At 45.3% G+C, this 20,209-nt stretch overlaps 1 protein-coding gene across 3 annotated transcripts in view; it reads left to right on the plus strand.

The window, feature by feature from the left end:
* The window catches only part of FAM171A1 (family with sequence similarity 171 member A1), an 81,308-nt gene extending 61,589 nt beyond the window's left edge, over window positions 1–19,719 (plus strand). For all 3 annotated transcript variants that reach the window (XM_080974411.1, XM_080974410.1, XM_080974412.1), the window contains 3 exons: window positions 13,224–13,340; window positions 13,869–13,983; window positions 16,854–19,719. In XM_080974411.1, the coding sequence (XP_080830537.1) occupies window positions 13,224–13,340; window positions 13,869–13,983; window positions 16,854–18,558 (1,937 nt within the window). In that variant the 3' untranslated portion in view covers window positions 18,559–19,719. The remainder of the gene's footprint in view (window positions 1–13,223; window positions 13,341–13,868; window positions 13,984–16,853) is intronic.
* The last annotated feature ends 490 nt before the right edge of the window (window positions 19,720–20,209 follow it).

A 20,209-nucleotide genomic window follows, 5' to 3' on the forward strand; every position in this document is an offset into this window, starting at 1 on the left:
TTGCCCACCTGACGGCGCCCATTACGGACTGTCTCAGCAGTAAGAAGAAGTTCGTTTGGACTGAGGAGGCGGAGCGAGCATTTGAGGAACTAAAAAGGGCCTTCGCCTCGGAACAACAACTCCTGCATGTGGATTTACAAAAACCGATGAGAGTGGAAACTGACGCATCAGACAGAGCGATTGGGGCGGTGCTTCTGCAGCCAGGGAAGGAGGAGTCAGAGTGGAGACCGTGTGCCTTTTTTTCGCGAAAGCTGAACAAATCCGAGAGGAACTACACGGTGTATGACCGAGAACTACTAGCCATTCATGAGGCGTTCCGGAGATGGAGGCACCTGCTAATTGGCGCACAACATAAGGTGCAAGTGTGCACTGACCACAAGAACCTAGAGTATTGGAGGACGGCACGAGTGCTCAACCAACGGCAAGTGAGATGGGCCCAGGAGTTCTCCAAATTTAACTTTGAGATTTGTTACGTGCCAGGCCCAGAGAACATTAGGGCGGACGCTCTCTCACGCAAACCTGAATATTTGGAGGGGGAGGGAGCACCCGAAGAGAGACATGTCATTCCAGAGGACCGCTGGGTGTGTGGGGCGGCATTGGTGGGACAAAGAGAACTGGTAGAGGAAACAGAGAATGATGAATACGCCCAGAATAAGCTCAGAGGTCTTAGGGGTGAGGGAGAGGAACCAGGGGGTTTCGAGGAAAGAAATGGAGCTTTGTATTACAAAGGGGCACTGTATATCCCTGAAGGAGACTTAAGGGGGAGGGTACTCAAGCAGTTGCACGACAGCCCCACGGCGGGGCATTTTGGACAACACAAAACCATGTGGTTGGTCACCAGGGAATTTTGGTGGCCTAAGGTGAGGGAAGATGTACGGGAGTATGTAAGAGGGTGTGAGCAATGCCAGCGAGCCAAAGGGGAGAGGCGGGCACCGGCGGGACTATTAGAACCCTTACCAACCCCAGAACGACCTTGGGAGGCAGTGTCGATAGATTTTATGACTGATCTGCCGAAGTCCAAGGGGGAAACAGCCATCATGGTGGTGGTAGACCTACTAACAAAGATGTGCCACTTTGTAGCCTGCTCGCATGCAGTCACGGCGGAAGAGACAGCGAAGTTATTTGTAGAACACATTTTTAGGTTGCACGGGGTGCCATTGAGGGTGGTCTCAGACCGAGGAAAACAATTTACTTCCAGGTTCTGGAGGAAGCTCATGAGCTTACTGCAGGTGGAGGTCAACTTTTCGACTGCCCGGCACCCCGAAACCAACGGGCAGGCGGAAAGAGCAAACGGTGTCCTCCAGCAATACCTGAGGTGTTATGTCAATGACAGAGAGAATGACTGGGTAGAAAAGTTGGCGCTGGCGGAATTTGCCTACAACAATGCCGAGAATGTGTCCACAGGGATGAGCCCCTTCTTGGCTAATTATGGGTGTCATCCCAGGGCTTTCCCAGGGGGAGAAGGGGAGAGATGGAGCGTCCCGGCAGCTGAGCATTTTGTAGAAGAAATGGAAGCAATCCATCGTCAGCTCCAACTCAACTTAGAAAGGGCGAAGGAAGAATACAAGAGGCAGGCAGACAAGAACCGAAGGGAAGGTGAAACCATAAGGGTGGGAGATAGGGTGTGGCTGTCAACCCAAGGGTTGCCGTTCAAAGGAGGTTGTAAGAAATTAAGACCCAGGAGATTGGGTCCCTTTGAGGTCATTCAACAGGTCAACCCAGTGGCTTTCAGGCTCCGGTTACCCAACCACATGAAACTGCACCCAGTATTTCACAGGTCGTTACTGTCACCGTATGAGGGGGGACGAGAAGGGATGGCCACTCGGGGACCGGTCATAGAAGAAAGGGAATGCAGCAGCCATGTGGCAGAAATCCTCGACGCCAGGTGGAAGGGGGATCAGGTGGAGTATTTGGTAGCGTGGGAAGGAGAACCGGAGTCAGAAAACACTTGGGTAATGGCAGAAGATATCAATGACGAGGTATTGATAGAAACGTTCCATCAAAGGTTCCCAAGGAAACCTCAGCCTGTGGAGAGGTTCCGGAGGGAATACTTTGGGACCACCGATGAGGAGGAGGAGTTGGAAGGATTCTCGGACTCGGAAGGGGAAGGGGAGATGGACTCTGAGGAGGAGGAGTACTTCGAGACCAGGAACCGCAACAGGTGGAGAGAAGTGTTCGAGACATCGGAAGATGAAGGAAGTTCATTCCGGGGTTTTGCCTCCTCACCGCCCGTAGAGGAGGGGGCGAGAGGGGATGAAGGGGGCCCTGGAGGGGAGGTGGATGTCAGGGAACTGCCATCGGAAGGAAGGGAAGTGAAAGGGCTCACACAGGTTGGGAGAGACTCAGCAGCTGAAGAAGGAACCAGTAGGGGGAGAGGAGCTGAGCTGAGGGAAAGTGAGCTGGAGGGATGGCTCAGAGACACTTCCAGCGAAAACAGTGGGGAGGTTTCAGGACCTCCTGTAGGGACACCCACTCCTCGCCGGAAACTGTCACGCAGAGAGTCCAGAAGACGTGTTTCCGTTAAGGAGCTTTTATGTTGGAAGCGATTCCGAAAGCAACCACTGTCGGAAACTGCCAGCGACTGACGGAGCCATGTTTAAGGGGCTCCGTTACAGACAGAGGTTTGCAAACTTGACCAAACTCTGAGGGACTTGGATTTTACACACAAGCAGCTCATCGTCCCATCACATTACGCTTTCCATTTTTAAGTTCGGAGTAGAGTAGTAGCTTTGGAAGATGATCATCAGGCATCCGCACAACATGACCAGTCCAACGAAGTTGATGTTGAAGAATCGTTGCTTCAACATTGGTGATCTTTGCTTCTTCTAGGACACTAGCATTAGTTTGCCTGTCTTCCCAAGTGATGTGTAAAAGTGATCTGAGGCAGAGCATAGCCATCATGACTAGTAGCCACTGATAGCCCTTCCTCCATGACTTGGTACAAGGCAGCTTCCTATGTTTGTTGTTTGCCAAGCCATGATGTTTCTGCTATGAAAAGGGTAGCAGGCTAAAGATAAAATTGTTCAGCTGGCTGGAAGCCTGTAGGAAAAAATACTCAATGAAAGGTGGGAGTAATGAAGGTATGATCTCAGACTATATATGCTTATTTCTTCTGTTGCCTGGTAACTTCAGAACAATGGTCGGAGCCCCCTATGTATTACAGGAGCAGGGGGTGCAGGGGGAGAACCTTTAGGGCTGAACTGTTGCCACTGTTGTAATTGCCTAGGAGGAACTTCTGAAGTGTTTTATGTTCTCCACTGATAGCTTTCTACTCTAAACAAACCCCCTATATATATTTTTTGAGGAAAGCTTTCTCAGGCTGATTGATGGCAAGGCATTGTTTTGCCTGGTTTGAGGATAAATGTTTAACTCTTCATGGGGAAGGTAATTTACCCACATTGGAGGAATTCTCCATGCTAAACTACTTCTTTTTAAAAAATGTAATTAAAAGATGAAAGAAAAGTTGACCATAATGTTAATCCCTATAAGGTGGGGATATGACTTTGAAGTGGAAAGTTAACGTTTGAAGTGCTGCATGCTAGATCGTTCTGTTTTTGTTCCCTCCGTACCGGTGTGTGTTTCCTAGAAATGTTGTGCAGGCTACCGCCAAAGTGGAGCAGGAGGTGGACAAAAATGAATTCTAACAGCTGCCCATGCAAACATGTGGAGGAATATCTGGCCTAGGCCCCCTAAATATGTATCACGGTTGGAGAACCTATGGCTTTTGGGCTACATCTTCTATATTTCCTGAACATTGGCCATTGGCAGCATCAGAAAGACTACAGTTTCCTCACCCCTGGTCCTACTCTGACTTAGCTGTAGCTCCCAAGGATATTTTCCCAATCCTGCTAAATGTGTACCTTTGAAATGGAATGAATGAATGAATGAATGAATGAATGAATGAATGAATAAATAAAAATGGAGGTGTCAGAAATTAAACTTTGGAACTTCTTCATGCAAAGTGTGCTCTGCTGTTGAGCTCTGGCCTGTTCTGTAAACCACAGAAGAGTGGGATTTGAACTTGTAGATGCAGAGAACATTGGATTTCCAGGCTGTTAACTTCCCCCTCCCACAGCCATCGCCTTGCATGCCTTGCTAATAAAGGTGGACATTTTCTCTAGCTGCCAGTATGGGAGAAGGTGAGATAATCTGTGGTCCCAGGAGCAGAAACTAAAGGCTGTATTTAGCCAACTTTTGCTCAGAATAGACCCATCAAAATTAATGGACCTAACTTAGTCATATTCATTCATTTAGCTGCTGTGGTATAGTTGTGATAATTGGAAGACTTTAACTTGGATGCCATCCAATTATCACAACTATACCACAGCAGCTAAATGCCCATGATAGTGGGGATTCAGTATTTATCCTAAAAGTTAAAATGGTTTATTGTTTCGATCAGTGGCTGAAATAAACTTTTTCGGATAGAAAAGGAGGTGCAGTAGGTTTAATAATTTATATAAACATTAAGCTTGTTTAAAAGCATGACATAATTTGGCCGCATTTTGCATGTAACAATAAGCCAAGCACTTTGGCATAACAAACCATAGCTGTTTACGAGCTGGTAAGCAAAAGGGTAAGAGGGCAGTTCAGGGTTACATCCAACACACCGTGCTTTGCTGTTGGCTTAAGAATCCTGACTAGAGAGAAACAAACTGCAATCCTGGTTTCAGATGTAATGCTAAGCCAGTCTTAGCCAACCTGGTGCCCCTCAGATGAGGTTGGACCACAGCTTCCAGCTGGAGGGCACCAGGTTGGTGGAGGCTGCCCCCTTCCTGCTTTCTGAGCAATATCAGATTGCATACAACATCATGCACCTCAGTATCGTTTATGGGCATCCCAAGGGCTGTAGGATGTGGCAGATCTCCTTCTCTGAGATCAGAAGCTCTGGTGTTGGATTCCCCCTCCCAGCTACTGTGGCAAGTTCCACAGCCCTAGCAGTACTAGAGCTCTGACATTGGTAGGGGCAAAAATGGGGGTGTTGGGGGTGGATTGGAAGCATGCAGGTGGAGGATCAGGAGAAGAAGAGTTTGGATTTCATATCCCGCTTTATCACTGCCCTAAGGAGTCTCAAAGCGGCTAACATTCTCCTTTCCCTTCCTCCCCCACAACAAACACTCTGTGAGGTGAGTGGGGCTGAGAGACTTCAGAGAAGTGTGACTGGCCCAAGGTCACCCAGCAGCTGCATGTGGAGGAGCGGAGACGCGAACCCGGTTCACCAGATTACGAGTCTACCACTCTTAACCACTACACCACACTGGCTCTCAGAGAAGACATGGATCCAAAGTCCCCCAGCACATGCGCAAACCAGAGGTTGAACTACACCAGTCCTGGTGTAGCACAATTCTCTTTATTTTCAATGGAGAGGGAAATACAGTGGTTCCTTGGTTTATGAACATAATCCGTTCTGGAAGTCCGTTCCTAAACCAAAGTGTTCTTAAACCAAAGCATGCTTTCCCATAGCAGCGGAGGACTCAATTTACAAGTGGAACACACTCAACAGGAAGCGAAACGTGTTCTGCTTCCAAGGCAAAGTTCACAAACCAAAACACCTACTTCTGGGTTTGCAGCGTTCTTGATCCAAGTTGTTCATAAACTAAGCTTTCTTAAACCAAGGGACCACTGTACTTTGAATAGAGGTCGGGGGCGTGGGGAGTTAGTCCTGAACTGAAAAATTATGGCGAGGCAGGAGAACACTCCTCTAAGCCTGGAATAATTTGGCCACAATGAGGAAATTTTCTCCGTGGTATGATTATTTTCCACCTAGTCATTTGGACACTTTGGCACCCTGTTTGCAAACTTTAACAGTTCCAAAATACAGACGCACTTTCACTAACGCCAAAATTGAATATACTGTGGTACCTTGGGTTAAGAACTTAATTCGTTCTGGAGGTCTATTTTTAACCTGAAACTGTTCTTAACCTGAAGCACCACTTTAGCTAATGGGGCCTCCTCCTGCTGCTGCTGCTACACTGCCGGGGCATGATTTCTGTTCTCATCCTGAAGCAAACTTCTTAACCTGAGGTACTATTTCTGGGTTAGTGGAGTCTTTAACCTGAAGCGTATGTAACCTGAAGTGTATGTAACCCGAGGTACCACTGTACTGCCTTCGGCTGTACTTGAGGGTCAATTTCAAAAAATTCTGCTGGAAAAATGGTTATGCCCATGTGGAGATAGCAGTATTCAGTCAGTGCCTTGTGTGCTTCTGGCTTGCACTGTTTATAAAGATTTGAGGAGTGAGGTTGTTACCCATCTGTTATTGTCCATGTTGGGTCGCTCAACCATTGCTACTGTGTCCTTTCTTTTAGCAGATCAAGATGATCAGGTGACAGCAAAAACTGCAAGTTTTTTAGCTGGGGCAATTTGAATAAAATCTATTATTTGATTACTGATGTAAACCTCCAAAACATATTTGTATAGTTAAGTTTTCACCTCTATCTTCAGTACATTTTATTTTGTTTAATTGCTATGGCTAGTGGCTGACGCAAATAAAGATTCTTCTGGTCAGCTCCTCTAACCCTGGAGAGAGCCCAGTAGGGCTTCGGATAGGGCAGATGAACTACCTTCTAGTTGTTTCCCAGGCCAGTCTTAGGATCACAAGGCAAACCAATTTTCCTGGCTTATCATTATGTGCAAATGTGGCCACTCTCAAAACAAGAAGCTTGCATTTACTTTGGGCATGATCTACGCCACCAAGATAAATGGGACCAGGAGGTTGGTTAAATTGTGCCCTAGGCATTTTTACATGTGGTTGGTGGTACCTAAGTGAGTTAAGGCTTTTTGACAAGGCCAAAATTATAGTGATCATTTTTTAAGTGACATTCAATTGTGCATTTAACAATAGCTTTATCTTTTTCCTGCCTCTTCCCTTCTTCCTCTTCTCCCCCACCCCTTTGCTATTTTAATTCTTCAGTTTTGTTCAGACTTTCTGTAGCAGTTATAAACATCTCCTTAGGGAGGCCTGCCTCCCACTCTTAAGAACTGAGAATCTCCATCTGAATTCCGCGGGAAAGGTAGCATGAGCTACAGAGTCTCCTCTGCAATTCCTTTGGGGTTCTTATGCCGTAGATGTCCTTGGTAGTTTTTCCTATGTGCTTTCCTGAAGACTGCATGCTCATCTGTTTTCAGAAGGGAGGACATTGCCTTTTTTTTTTTGCTTTTTTTTAACAGTTTTCACATGCCACCCAATAACTGTTATTATTTGGGCAGTTCACAATAAAATGTTAAGCCATAAAGATTAAAACGAAACAAAAATCCAAACCAAATAAAGCAAAACCAATGTAAAGTAAGGTTATTTAAAAACCAGCAGCAAGATTTTAACACACCTTGGGAAACAAAAATCTCTTTTCTGGTGCCCAAACATCCATAACGTGTGTGCCAGGTAAATCTGTCTGAGGAAGGTGTTCCATAACCAGGGTGCCACCACCAAAAAGGCCCTCTGTGTAGTATTCACCCATCACACATTGTTGGGTAGCATGCTGCTGAAGAAGGGCCTCTGAAGATGGTCTAAAGATCTGGGCACATAGTGCTGTTGGACAGCACAGTCAGAGATGCATGTGTGCATTGGCCTCCCCCTCCCCCAACCCAGACACAAACACACTTAATCTGAAGACAGCCCTGTATCAGGAAGAACTTCCTGACAGTAAGAGCTGTTCGACAGTGGAATTTGCTGCCAAGGAGTGTGGTGGAGTCTCCTTCTTTGGAGGTCTTTAAGCAGAGGCTTGACAACCATATGTCAGGAGTGCTCTGATGGTGTTTCCTGCTTGGCAGGGGGTTGGACTCGATGGCCCTTGTGGTCTCTTCCAACTCTATGATTCTATGATTCTAATGTCTGGTGTATTGTGTATTATGTTCTGTTGGAAGCTGTTCAGAGTGACTGAGGCAACCCAGCAAGATGGGTGGGCTACAAGTGATAAATTATTATTATTATTATTATTATTATTATTATTATTATGGCCATGGGGCATCACTTGCGCATTGGTTAAACATTTCTTGAATGTGTCAGGGGGCTTCGTAGTCACTCAATGTAGATGTACGGCCCCTCCAGACACACATTTTTAATACGTGCATGTGGTTTCATGGCAGTTCTACACAATCCCACTTTCAATACTGCTTGTGCCTTCAAATGTTTTGGGGTTGAACACATTAGCTTGTTTCCTATCACCGCGTGTCCCGTAACTTCCTGCTGAAATCCTGCAGCTTGTTATACCGCAAATAATCCCACTTGTTTATTTTTTAGCCCTAGCTGCGCTGTATAATGCAAGGGGGCCCCTTCAAACAGCAACCGTGTGGTAACATTGGAAAAGCATTGCAGAACAACTAATAAAACAGAATAATATGTAATATAAATCCACCATTACTGCACCATTATTGGGTCAATGATGTGCGGCCGAATATACTAGCGAAAAATACCGGTATAGAAGAATTGCTATTCTTAAAAACATAAGAAGGGTCTGCTGGATCAGGCCAGTGGCTCAACTAGTCCAGCATTCTGTTCTCACAGCGGCCAACCACATGCCTGTGGGAAATCAGCAAGCAGGATTCAGGTACAAGAGCACTCTCTCCTCCAGTATTTTCCAGCAACTGGTGGAATGCGGGTGGCGCTGTGATCTAAACCACTGAGCCTCTTGGGCTTTTGCCAATCAGAAGGTTGGTGGTTCGAATCCACACAACGGGGTGAGCTCCTGTTGCTCTGTCCGAGCTCCTGCCCACCTAGCAGTTTGAAAGCATACCAGTGCAAGTAGATAAATAGGTACCGCTGCAGCGGGAAGGTAAATGGCGTTTCCGTGCACTCTGGTTTCTGCCAGATGACCCGGAAAGCTGTCTGTGGACAAATGCCAGCTCCCTCAGCCTGAAAGCAAGATGAGCGCCGCAACCCCATAGTCGCCTTTGACTGGACTTAACCATCCAGGGGTCCTTTACCTTTTACTTTTTTATCTTTATTCAGAAGCATTGCCAACTCAAATTGTGGAGGCAGAGCATAACCGTCATAGCTAGTATCCATTGATAGTCTTCTCCTCCGTGAGTTTGTCTCATCTTCTTTTAAAGCCATTTAAATTGGGGGCCCTCGCTGCTTCCTGTGGGAGCAAGTGCCATAGTTTAGCTAGGTGCTGCATAATCTTCCTTCCTCTCTGCAGGAAGAGCAGCATTCTCTTATTCGTTTTAACAATATTTATATGCCACATACTCAAGAGAAGGCCTGCAAGCGGATTACAAAGAAGAATAAGAGATGTGAATATTTTTTCAAAAAAAATTTTTTTGATTAAAAGCAAACGTTTAAAAAAGTTAACATTAGAAAGATTAAACATAAATAAAAGCAGCATTTAAAGAAAAGTATACCCATGAAAATTGCGTATTGATATTACATGCTTGGGTAGGCTTGCTGAGACAAATAATGTCTTCCTTAACAGGAAAAGGAAAGTACCTTGGTTGGATGTTACCTGCTAACTCTGTCCCCTCACAAACAATTACATCACTTTCCTTTTTTTTTTAAAAGTATTATAATATTGATAGCATATGTTTGGAGCGGAATCAGAAAGCATTATCTCATCTGGGTTTTGCTGGAGCCAAATGATCATTGATATTGGCCTATAAAAACCAGCTGTAGTACTTCCATGGAAAATTCTAGTGTTTTTTTTTTTATTTAAAAAAATGTTCCATTGTCTGTGTGGATAAAAATGTATATATTGAGTGACTAGGTGGTGTGTTTTTTTAGGCCAGCGTTATTATGATAAAACGACCTGAGCTGTGTCTTAGTTCATATGAAACTGTCAGGCAGAGATTTAGAGGGCTTTTTTAAAAAAAAAACAAATAAATAATAATAAATAAATAAATATGCCTCCCCTCTCCTCAATGTATTCTATTTATACTTTGGACCCATTTTCTGGCATGTTCAAAGATAAACATGGCGACGATAAAAGATTCCATCTTAGGTTTTTGGCAGGAGGTGGCTCCCTACAGGAACTTAGAGAGATTTAATTGGGGTGACTGATTATGGGGCTGTCTGGGAGCGGGGAGGAATCCACTCGCCAGCTCTTGCGTCTCCCCCTCCTCCTGGATGCATCCAGCAGAGATACCTAGATAAGAACAGAGGCAGCTTTTGTGAGGAAGAAAGTAGGGGTGGAGGAGAAATTCAATTCAGCTCACATTTGCAGGCAAACTTACCTAGTTTTCACCTTCTTGAAACTATATCTGCACACCAAAACTCAGACACCCGTCGAAATTCTCACTTCTCCAGATTCTGTAATGCGGTTCCCAAGCCAAGGAATGTGTACCAGAAATACATAAAAGCCTGTATAAAAATGCATGGATTAGTGAAAAATCACCTGAAGAAATGCATTCGTTAAGGGGGAATGGTTCTGCCAAAATGTTTATGTTGACAGTGGTACCTTGGGTTACATACGCTTCAGGTTACAGACTCCGCTAACCCAGAAATAGTACCTCGGGTTTGCTTCAGGATGAGAACAGAAATTGTTCTCCGGCGGCGTGGCGGCAGCAGGAGGCCCCATTAGCTAAAGTGGTGCTTCAGGTTAAGAACAGTTTCAGGCTAAGAACGGACCTCCGGAACGAATTAAGTACTTAACCTGAGGTACCACTGCATATTGGGAGAAACGAACACCAAAACACTGCTGGATTTTCACAAGGACTTGCTTCTTAAAAATCCGCAAACTGGTGCAGAAACGTAGCAAAGTCAACTAAGGGGGGGGGGGGGAATGAGAAACTGAGCGAAACCAAAATTCACCCATCTCTACAAGAAAACAATTCTCTATTTTAGAGCGGTTGCTGGACTCCAGCTCCCATGAGCCTGAGCCCACACGGCCAATAGTCAGGGATGGTGGGAGTTTGAGTCTAGCAACATCTGAGGGGCTGCAACCCCCCCCCCACCCAAATCCCTCTCCCACAGAGAAAGCGCTGCCCTAGCCAGGACTGCTTTGTGTTCTGAGGGGTGTTCCTGACAGGAGCCCAAATGTTAAGGAGCAACAACAGGCGGGCGGAATAAATGAGTATTGTACATGCAGGAAGACAGCCTCTTTTGTTGGCTACCTCCTTCCTCCACGGGTACAGTATTTCCTTTTGTTGGCAAATGCAAAGTGATCTGAGCCATTCCTTAATTCAGCTGGAACCATGGCCGAACTCTACCTTAAAAAGCTTGTTTGTGTGTGTGACCTCCGCCTGGCTCCTTTGATGCCTGCACTGCTCAGGGACAAAATTCACTCAGCGGCAGCAACAAAGAACTTTTAAAAGAGGGTTGGGAAGGATTTTGTTTGTATTAATGAAGTGTAACGTGAGTCAGGGAGGATGCAAGTCCTCCCTCATACCCCACCCCTCTACCCCCGCTGGTGAAATATCAGTCCTGCCGTAAACTCAGATTTTGCCCGGGCTGTTAAATTAATGATTCCCTTTGGTTGTCCATGAGATCTTATCAGCATTCAGTGAGGAGCTGGGCACAGGCTGGCTCTGCATTCCCAAGTTACTCAAATATCCCTGGTTTTGTTGATGGTAATGTTAATCCATCTGAAATACAATTGCAGCACAAGGATATAATTCTAATTTCAAGTGATTGTGGTGGTGGCACAGCCCCCGTTTATATGATTTTTGAGAAGTGGGCAGGAGTTGTCTCACCAAATCAAAGAGAATGACTAGGGCATGGGTAGGCAAGCTAATGCCCGGGGGCTGGATCTGGCCCAATTGCCTTCTAAATCCAGCCCGCGGACAGTCCAGGAATCAGCATGTTTTTACATGAGTAGAATGTGTCCTTTTATTTAAAATGCATCTCTGGGTTATTTGTGGGGCATAGGAATTCGTTCATTCTTTCCCCAAAAATATAGTCTGGCCCCCCATAAGGTCTGAGGGACAGTGGACCGGCCCCCTGCTGAAAAAGTTTGCTGTCTCCTGTACTAGGGTAATGAATACAGCATAACTTGAATTGAGCTCATCTCCAGGTACTTTGGCTTCTTCCCTCCATATTTGTTAGTTTTGGCGCCCACTGCTGGCGGAAAGCAAAACTACTTGCACTCGTTTAATAAAACTGCCTAAAAGTCACGATGGTTGATTTGTGCTACGATGGGCACGTAGACATTCTTTAAATTGAAAACAATGGGACACGTGTGCACACATCCCTTTGCTAAAAGCTTGCTACTGTTGCTCATACATGATACACATGTAGCTCCAGAGGTTTGAGGGACACCAACAGAACACTCTTATACCCATAAGTCACATTGTGTCTAATTTGGGCTTACTTCCAGGTAAGTGTGCATAAGATTGCAGCCTTAATGACCTGCGCTAACGTGGATTTTGATCACTGGGGCTGCTCTTTTCCTCCATGAATTCCTTCCTAGAAGAGCACTCGCTGCATCCATGACAGCCCGGCATCTAAATGTTTGTGCGGGAACTGCATCTACAGCCCCTATCATAAACTCCGAGCATTGAGATTATAATGCTAAATGCCTTTGTGGGCCATTGGGGACCGTCTCTCCCTGGCCAATACCATCTTTGTTGGGATTTTGGTTGGAACCAAGGAAAGGGTCAAATCTTACCTCCCAGCTCAGCCCCGCCCCCTTCATCTTCTGTTAACTCTTGTTCTTCAGCTAACGTGTTTGCATGTGACGCTGTGGTGGCGCTGTGGGTTAAACCACAGAGCCTAGGACTTGCCAATCAGAAGGTCGGCAGTTCGAATCCCCACAACGGGGTGAGCTCCTGTTGCTCGGTCCCTGCTCCTGCCAACCTAGCAGTTTGAAAGCACGTCAAAGTGCAAGTAGATAAATAGGTACCGCTCCGGCGGGAAGGTAAATGGTGTTTCCATGCGCTGCTCTGCTTTGCCAGAAGCGGCTTAGTCATTGCTGGCCACATGACCCGGAAGCTGTACTCCAATAAAGCGAGATGAGCACCGTAACCCCAGAGTCGGTCACGACTAGACCTAATGGTCAGGGGTCCCTTTACCTTTACCTTTTACATTTAGCATCACGGCCAACTTTTGTCTTCATAGCACAGTCCTCTGCATGCTTACTCAGAAGCAAGTCACCCTGTTTTCATTGGGGCTGAAGGGCCACGTAAAAGATAAATACAGCTGCAGCCTTGGTCTCTCTGTTATTTTAAAACAAAGCAAAACAAGCAAAAACCACCTCAAACAAGGCCTTTCGCCACAAAGTGACTTGTGCCAATGCACAGAATTGTTAAGCCTTCCTTGTATGGTGTTCCTAAATACATTTTGAATCCCTGTGTTACAGGAACATGGTTGAAAAGCAGCTTGGGCATCGTAGAACAAGAAGGAAGCGAGATGACCTGGACATATATTGCCCCACAGCTGGGATACTGGGTTGCAGCCATGTCCCCCACAAATCCAGGTGAAATGAGAGTTTTCTTTTCTTCGTTCCACAAATATCTGCACACCATGCTGTGAAGGGGCCTGTGTGTTTCACTATAGTATCAGTGCACCCGCCATTTTAATTACCCACAAGGCCTTCCCAACGTACTACTGCTCTGGGGCATTGTGGGAAGTATAAGTGGGGGGCCTCTTGTCACTGTCTGGCGTGGGTGGCATCACTCCTGCTGCCTGCAGAAGCACCTACAGGGGACCCCTTCTGAGAAGAGGTGGTTTTAGGATAGCATGATTGGTTCAGCTGCGCTGGGTGCCGGCGCCACGACAATAATGTAGAATGGGGTGCAAGAGTTGGGGGCACTGAATTTTAGCATCACAGAGGGCGCCACTGAAATTTGAGAGACCAAAGTCTGCCCCTGTTCCAAGGCAGGGAGGGGTGCACACTAGGACCCAGAACCAGTCTGTCCCTTAAATGTGCACTCAAAAGGGAATTGGAAGGCTCTGTATTGGTTGGTTTGCTTTTCTTCAGCCTTTTCAACTTTTTCTCTTCTAGGTCCCGTTGTAACCCAGGACATCAGCACTTACCACACAGTGTTTCTTTTGGCTATTCTAGGAGGGATGGCTCTGATACTTCTGGTTTTACTGTGCCTCCTCTTGTACTACTGCAGGTAAAAAAAACCTCTCTTTTTTTTAACCAATTAAAAGTTTCCCAGTAAATTTTCCATCCTACATTACAAGCATCCATTTAAAAAAACAAAACACAACCTAATTACATTGTCCATCTCATACTTCGTCTTCGTATACTGAGCATTTTACGGTCCATAGCAGTAAGTCACAATATCGGGACCACAGATGTTTGGGCAGGAGGTCATGTCAAAATGATTTGGGGGCCTCTGGAAGTTTCACAGTTCAACTTAGTCATGTAACCATGCTAAGAGGATATGAAGTCCCTATGAAAGTGTATTGATTTTGCTGTCCTTCTAACTCGACTCACTTCTTTAGCTTTTCTACTAAGGCTAACTCTCGTACCTTTGAACCACCATCCTTGCAGCATGAATGGGGATTTCTGGCCCAAATGTTTTGCTGCCAATAGGGAGGAAATTAAGTATAATCTCCACTGTGTTTCCTCAGTTTGTGTACAGAGATCATCCCATTTTGCTTTAATATACTAGGGGGAAAAGAAACATTCCATCCTAATGAGTGATCCTTTAAATTTTCTCTCTCTTGGCACAGAAGCTCACAAAAAAAAAAAGAAAAAAACCATTAGATCCCTAGGAGCACCTTGAGTGAGATAAAAACAAGAACTAAATGATTGGGTCTGAACCATCTGAAACTAATTCAGACCGATGTCCCCTAGTTGAGCCAGTAACTGATCGGTTTGAATAGATTATACATTTTGTACAACCCTACAGTTGCCCATTTCTTAAATTGCTTAAATTTTCTTTCCTCTGTGGTATAAAAAGGGGCACAATGGGGAACTAGGAGTCACGGCCATTTTCCCCAAGTTACAAAAGGCTGGCTTTACAAAAGGGGGTTATCAATTTCATTTAAACCATATGCAGTTATCTTTAGAAAGGGAAGCACTTTTGTAATAGCAAAATTACACCTTTGAATTTCAGTTCCCTGTTATGAACTCTGTTCAGGCATTCTGAATACTACTACTAATAATAATAATTTTATTATTTATATCCCGCCCATCTGATTGCATTTCCCCCGGCCACTCTGGGCGGCTTACAACACATAAAAAATTGTAACACATCAGACATTTAAAACATCCCGATACAGGGCTGACTTCAGATGTCTTCTAAAAGTCAGGTGTTTATTTCCTTGACATCTGATGGGAGAGAGTTCCACAGGGTGGGCGCCACTACCGAGAAGTCCCTCTGCCTGGTTCCCTGTAACTTCACTTCTCGCAGTGAGGGAACCGCATGTCAAAATGAGGGCCTCCTTTTCAAAGGGAAGAACAGCAATGGAAGAAAAAGGATTTCGTTTGAAGGAAGATTTGATTGCCATTATGTATTATTTATTTCCCAGCTCTCCTGAGGACTTTTCAGTGTGGCTTAAAAAAGTGCAACAATACCAAAAACCAACAACAACACACCATTAAATACAAAAAGCAGCAGCAATAAATTATATGTAAAAGCAGCATTTAAAAGCCATACTTATAAAAACAACTTAGGCCAACACATGGAAACGGCAGAGCATGGACGGGCATGCTAACTCTGTCTCCATCGTCTTTGCCGTCACCCTCAGCATGTTACCTGGTGACACTTTGGGCTGTGACGAAACCTCCTTTACTTGTGAAGACTTCCCGCATTTTGAAACCTTCACCTCACACAATATTCTAGCCAGGAGAAACTCCCAAGACAGACTGCTGTCCCTCTGAGAGTAGAGGATGGATGGCTTCCACATCCAGAAGGAAAGTTTTGGATGCAACCCAGTGAACCTAAACAAGCTCACTGGAGGGTCACATGCTAAAAATAATCATCTTTTTTTTTCTTTTAACATGTGAAATTAATGAAAATATAAGTAGTTGATTTATTCCAAGGGAACTTTTAGAAGATAAAAAGCAGCACAGACATTTAGGAATTCTATTATCATCATCATGATCATCAACATTATGTCTCTTTTCACAAAAGTGACTCAGCAACTTAAATGGGGGGCGGGAATTAAAACCAAGTAAAAGAATTGAGAATAAAATTAAAATGTTCATATATATACAGTCGTACCTCAGAAGTTGAACGGGATCCATTCCAGAAGTCTGTTCAACTTCCAAAATGTTCAAAAACCAAAGTGCGGCTTCTGATTGGCTGCAAGAAGCTCCTGCAGCCAATCAGAAGCCACAGAAGCCCAGTTTTCCATCATTCAGGAGCCAAAACATTCAGGAACTAAGCTGTTTGACTTCCAAGGCACAACTGTATATAGAAATAAAATGTACAGGCAAATCCAGCCTCACCTGCCCTACTAAAAAGATGAGCACAAAAATAGGCCACAAATACAGTGGTGCCTCGCAAGATGAAATTAATCCGTTCTGCGAGTCTCTTCGTCTTGCGGTTTTTTCGTCTTGCAAAGCACGGCTATTAGCGGCTTAGCGGCTATTAACGGCTTAGCGGCTATTAACGGCTTAGGGGCTTTAAGAAAAAGGAAACAAACTCGCAAGAACTCGCATGACGTTTCGTCTTGCGAAGCAAGCCCATAGGGAAATTCGTCTTGCGGAACGACTCAAAAAACGGAAAACTCTTTCGTCTAGCGAGTTTTTCGTCTTGCGAGGCATTTGTCTTGCGGGGCACCACTGTATACAAATTAAGGGCCAAAAGCCTAGGTAAATAAAAATGTTTCTGCCTGGCAACCAAAACCAGATATAGATGGTGATGGGCATGCTTCTCTAGGGAGAACATTCCACAAACAGGGGGCCACCACTAAGAAAACCTGTTCTCTGCAGAGCTGTCAGGTTGGAACCCTGAATAGGAGCATTCACTTAACAAAAGACAATATATTGTTGCAGGTGCTAACTATTTTTGTTCTCTTTTTACGATAGGCGAAAGTGTCTGAAGCCACGTCATAAGAAACTGCAGCTGTCCTCAACGCTTAGTGGCGCTAAGAAGGATCAGTCGACCTCAATGTCCCACCTCAACTTGATATTTTCGCGCCGCGAGTCAGAATTTCCTGGCGGGTTGTCTGTTGCCAGCAATGGACACACAGAATCCTCCGGCCACAAGGAGCTAATGGGGGCTGTGCGCATGGAGAAAGTGTGTTCGGGGGGAGAAGCAGATATGCGCACTCCCATGCTCAAGCACACATACAGCACCTCACAAGAGTTTAGTTCCCGAGAAGAGTTGCTTTCCCATAAGGAGAAGGATCAGAGCCGTATGTCTCTGGAGAACATGGCCTCTAGTGATACTCTGCGAAAAGACTACCTTAAATCAGTGGATAGCTTTCCTATAAACCCCAGGAAATCTATGGAGGCATCAGAAGGATATGACTCCCCTGACAAGGAAGATCACAGGAGGAGTTACAGTGCAATGTTGGCTCGGCCTTTATTTGAGAAGCCAGAGCAGGCCTCCATGAACCATATTTCCACAGGAAGTAAATACAATCTTCAGGAGCAACTGTACCCCATCCCTTCAGCACCCGAAACAGAACTGTTAGACTGCAGGCCCAGTGAATGTATGATGTCTCGCTCTGTTGACCACCTCGAGAGACCCACTTCCTTCCCTCGGCCAGGGCAGCTGGTCTGCTGTAATTCTGTTGATCAGGTTAATGACAGTGTTTACAGAAAAGTATTGCCTACGCTGGTTATTCCAGGCCATTATATGAAACTTCCCGGAGAACATCCGTACATTAGCCAGCCTCTGGTTGTTCCCACCGACCAGCAGATCGACATAGAAAGGCTCCAGGCGGAACTATCGAGTCCTCATCCACAGCTCTTCCCACACTCGCAGCAACAGATGCCGCCCCAGCAGCTGGCCGCCCAAGCAATATCCCAGCAGCATTTGCAAGAAGCTGGAGCAAGCGAATGGAGCACCCAGAATGTCTCCATGTCTGAATCCGTATCCATTCCGGCATCGCTCAACGACGCCTCTTTGGCGCAGATGAATAGCGAAGTGCAGCTTCTTACGGAGAAAGCTCTCATGGAGTTAGGAGGAGGCAAGCCTTTACCTCATCCTCGGGCATGGTTTGTTTCTCTCGACGGGCGCTCCAACGCCCACGTTAGACATTCGTACATCGATCTTCAAAGAGCTGGGAGGAACGGAAGCAACGACGCCAGCTTGGATTCTGGGGTGGACATGAACGAGCCCAAATCCGCCCGGAGGGGAAGGGGAGATCATTTGTCCCTTCACCAAACCCACCTGCAAGCTCAGGTACATCCGCAAAAGGAGCAGAAAGCTCCGGACAGCACAGCTTACACGCAGCTTGTGTATTTGGATGATATGGACCAAAGTGGCAGCGAATGCGGTACAGCCGTTTGCAGTCCGGAAGACAGTACTCTAAGGTGCCTCTTGGAGGCGGGGAGCAGAAGGACGGGCAGCCAGCTGCCCAGCCTACAGGAGGAGACGCTAAAACGAACAGTGGAAAGTTCACCAGAGCCCTTAACGAGCCCAGAGCACGGAATGACTGTCCATAACGAAGCTGAAGATGATGAAGACGACGAGGATGACGACGACGACGATCAAGGAGAAGATAAGAAGAGTCCTTGGCAAAAGCGAGAGGAGAGGCCACTGATGGCGTTCAACCTAAAGTGAGCTTCGGTCCGTTCATCTTTTCCCCCACTGACCCAGGGGAGTATTAAAGTTGCCAAATATTTCTTTCGGCGGATGTTCTCAGTTTGTCTGTGGAAGGGGGAAGAAAAAAAGGGGGGGAGAACCCTCAGGGTGGGGGCAATGAAGGAAGTGCAAAGAATTACTGTGCAGATTCAGATAGTTTCTCTGAAGAGGCCGCGCGAGGGACGCTTCCTACGAGAGAGCTTTTAAGAGTGTGACTCTTGATTCCATTTACTTGACATCAGCCATCAAGGACATTTGGACATGTTTGGCATGTGGTATGGCGGATTATGACCTCAGATTTCCCCGAAAAGGGATCTATGTGAAACTTCATTGCGTTTTCTTAAATTCAATTGTATCATGACAGTGCTACTGAAAGGGTATCTTTCATTAGACTTTTTGACACTTGACGTCTACCGATATGCATTATCTCCAAGGAAGGCTATGCATTGCTGCTTTTTAGTAACCTTTTTTTGCGTAAACTATGCTTTTCTTACTTATGTACAAGGTAGTTGTTAAACATTTTATGTCCTTACGATATGTCTGCTCAGCAACTGATTTTTACCTACACAAAAGCCTGAGTAGAATCTCTTGGTATTTTGAAGAGCCTTTTTTTAACGAAGCCAAACTGAATTTTAAAGTCAGCTGCAATTCCTCTGGTTCCAATCCCCCACTCCCAAGTGCCTTTTTTACAGGAACAATGAACAGCCCCTTCTTTTTGCTAGCGCCTTGAATATTCAGATTTCTTTCTCTTTCTAAAGCTTTACATTTTCTTTTAAGGACTGCATGCCATCAAATGTCTGTGCTGATGGGACTCCTCATTTCACCGCAGTGTGTTCCCTAGTTATGGTGTGTACTGTGGATTCTGTTTAGCAAAGATAGGCTAGAGGACATCTTTGGAAAAGCAAAAACCCGAAAGTAGCCAAGAAGATAGTTGCAATGACTGTAAATATGGTGTATATAGGCTGAAGTAACATGGACTATGGACCAAGCAAGTGGACTGAATGTGTGTTTTAGAGAGTTCGGGCAAAAGTTATTATGTACTATCCAAAAGTGCCAGATAAACACTTCTGTGCTTTCTCTATATAAAGCTGCTTGGTTATCCAAAAATTATAATTGAAAAATAAACTTTTTAAAAATTTAGGATTTTTTTTTAATTCCTCCTTTTAGTTGCAGCATTGTTATTTACTAGCAATTTGAACTCTACAAAGTGGCTGCTGAGGTTGGTGTGCTTGAATTCTATCACTTAATTCTCATGGAATCTCAGTGCCCTCCTTGGTTCATCTATGGCAAGGGAGGGGCAATGCCAAACACCCGGCTTTCCATTTGCCACTGTTGCGGAAAACATTGTGGACATAGGAGATAATTGAACACAGAAAGTCCACTGACAGTGATTCAGAGGCCAAAGTACAGCTCTTAATGCAGAAGCCCAAATGCAATGCAGCCATATAAATCCTGTACATTTCCCCGGGGGCAATTTTAATACCTGTTGTGTTGTTTTTGAAAGAAAATTCAAGGCAATTAAAATTAACATTGCCATCTGTTCTAAATGGCTCCCTAAACTGGGGGGGCAAAGGTGAGTGTATCATTAAAGAACATAATAATTCTTGTGGATTTCACAGATGTTACACAA

The sequence above is a fragment of the Podarcis pityusensis genome (genome assembly GCF_964106645.2).
Source record: "Podarcis pityusensis genome assembly, chromosome: 12".
Classification (NCBI taxonomy): Eukaryota; Metazoa; Chordata; class Lepidosauria; order Squamata; family Lacertidae; genus Podarcis; species Podarcis pityusensis.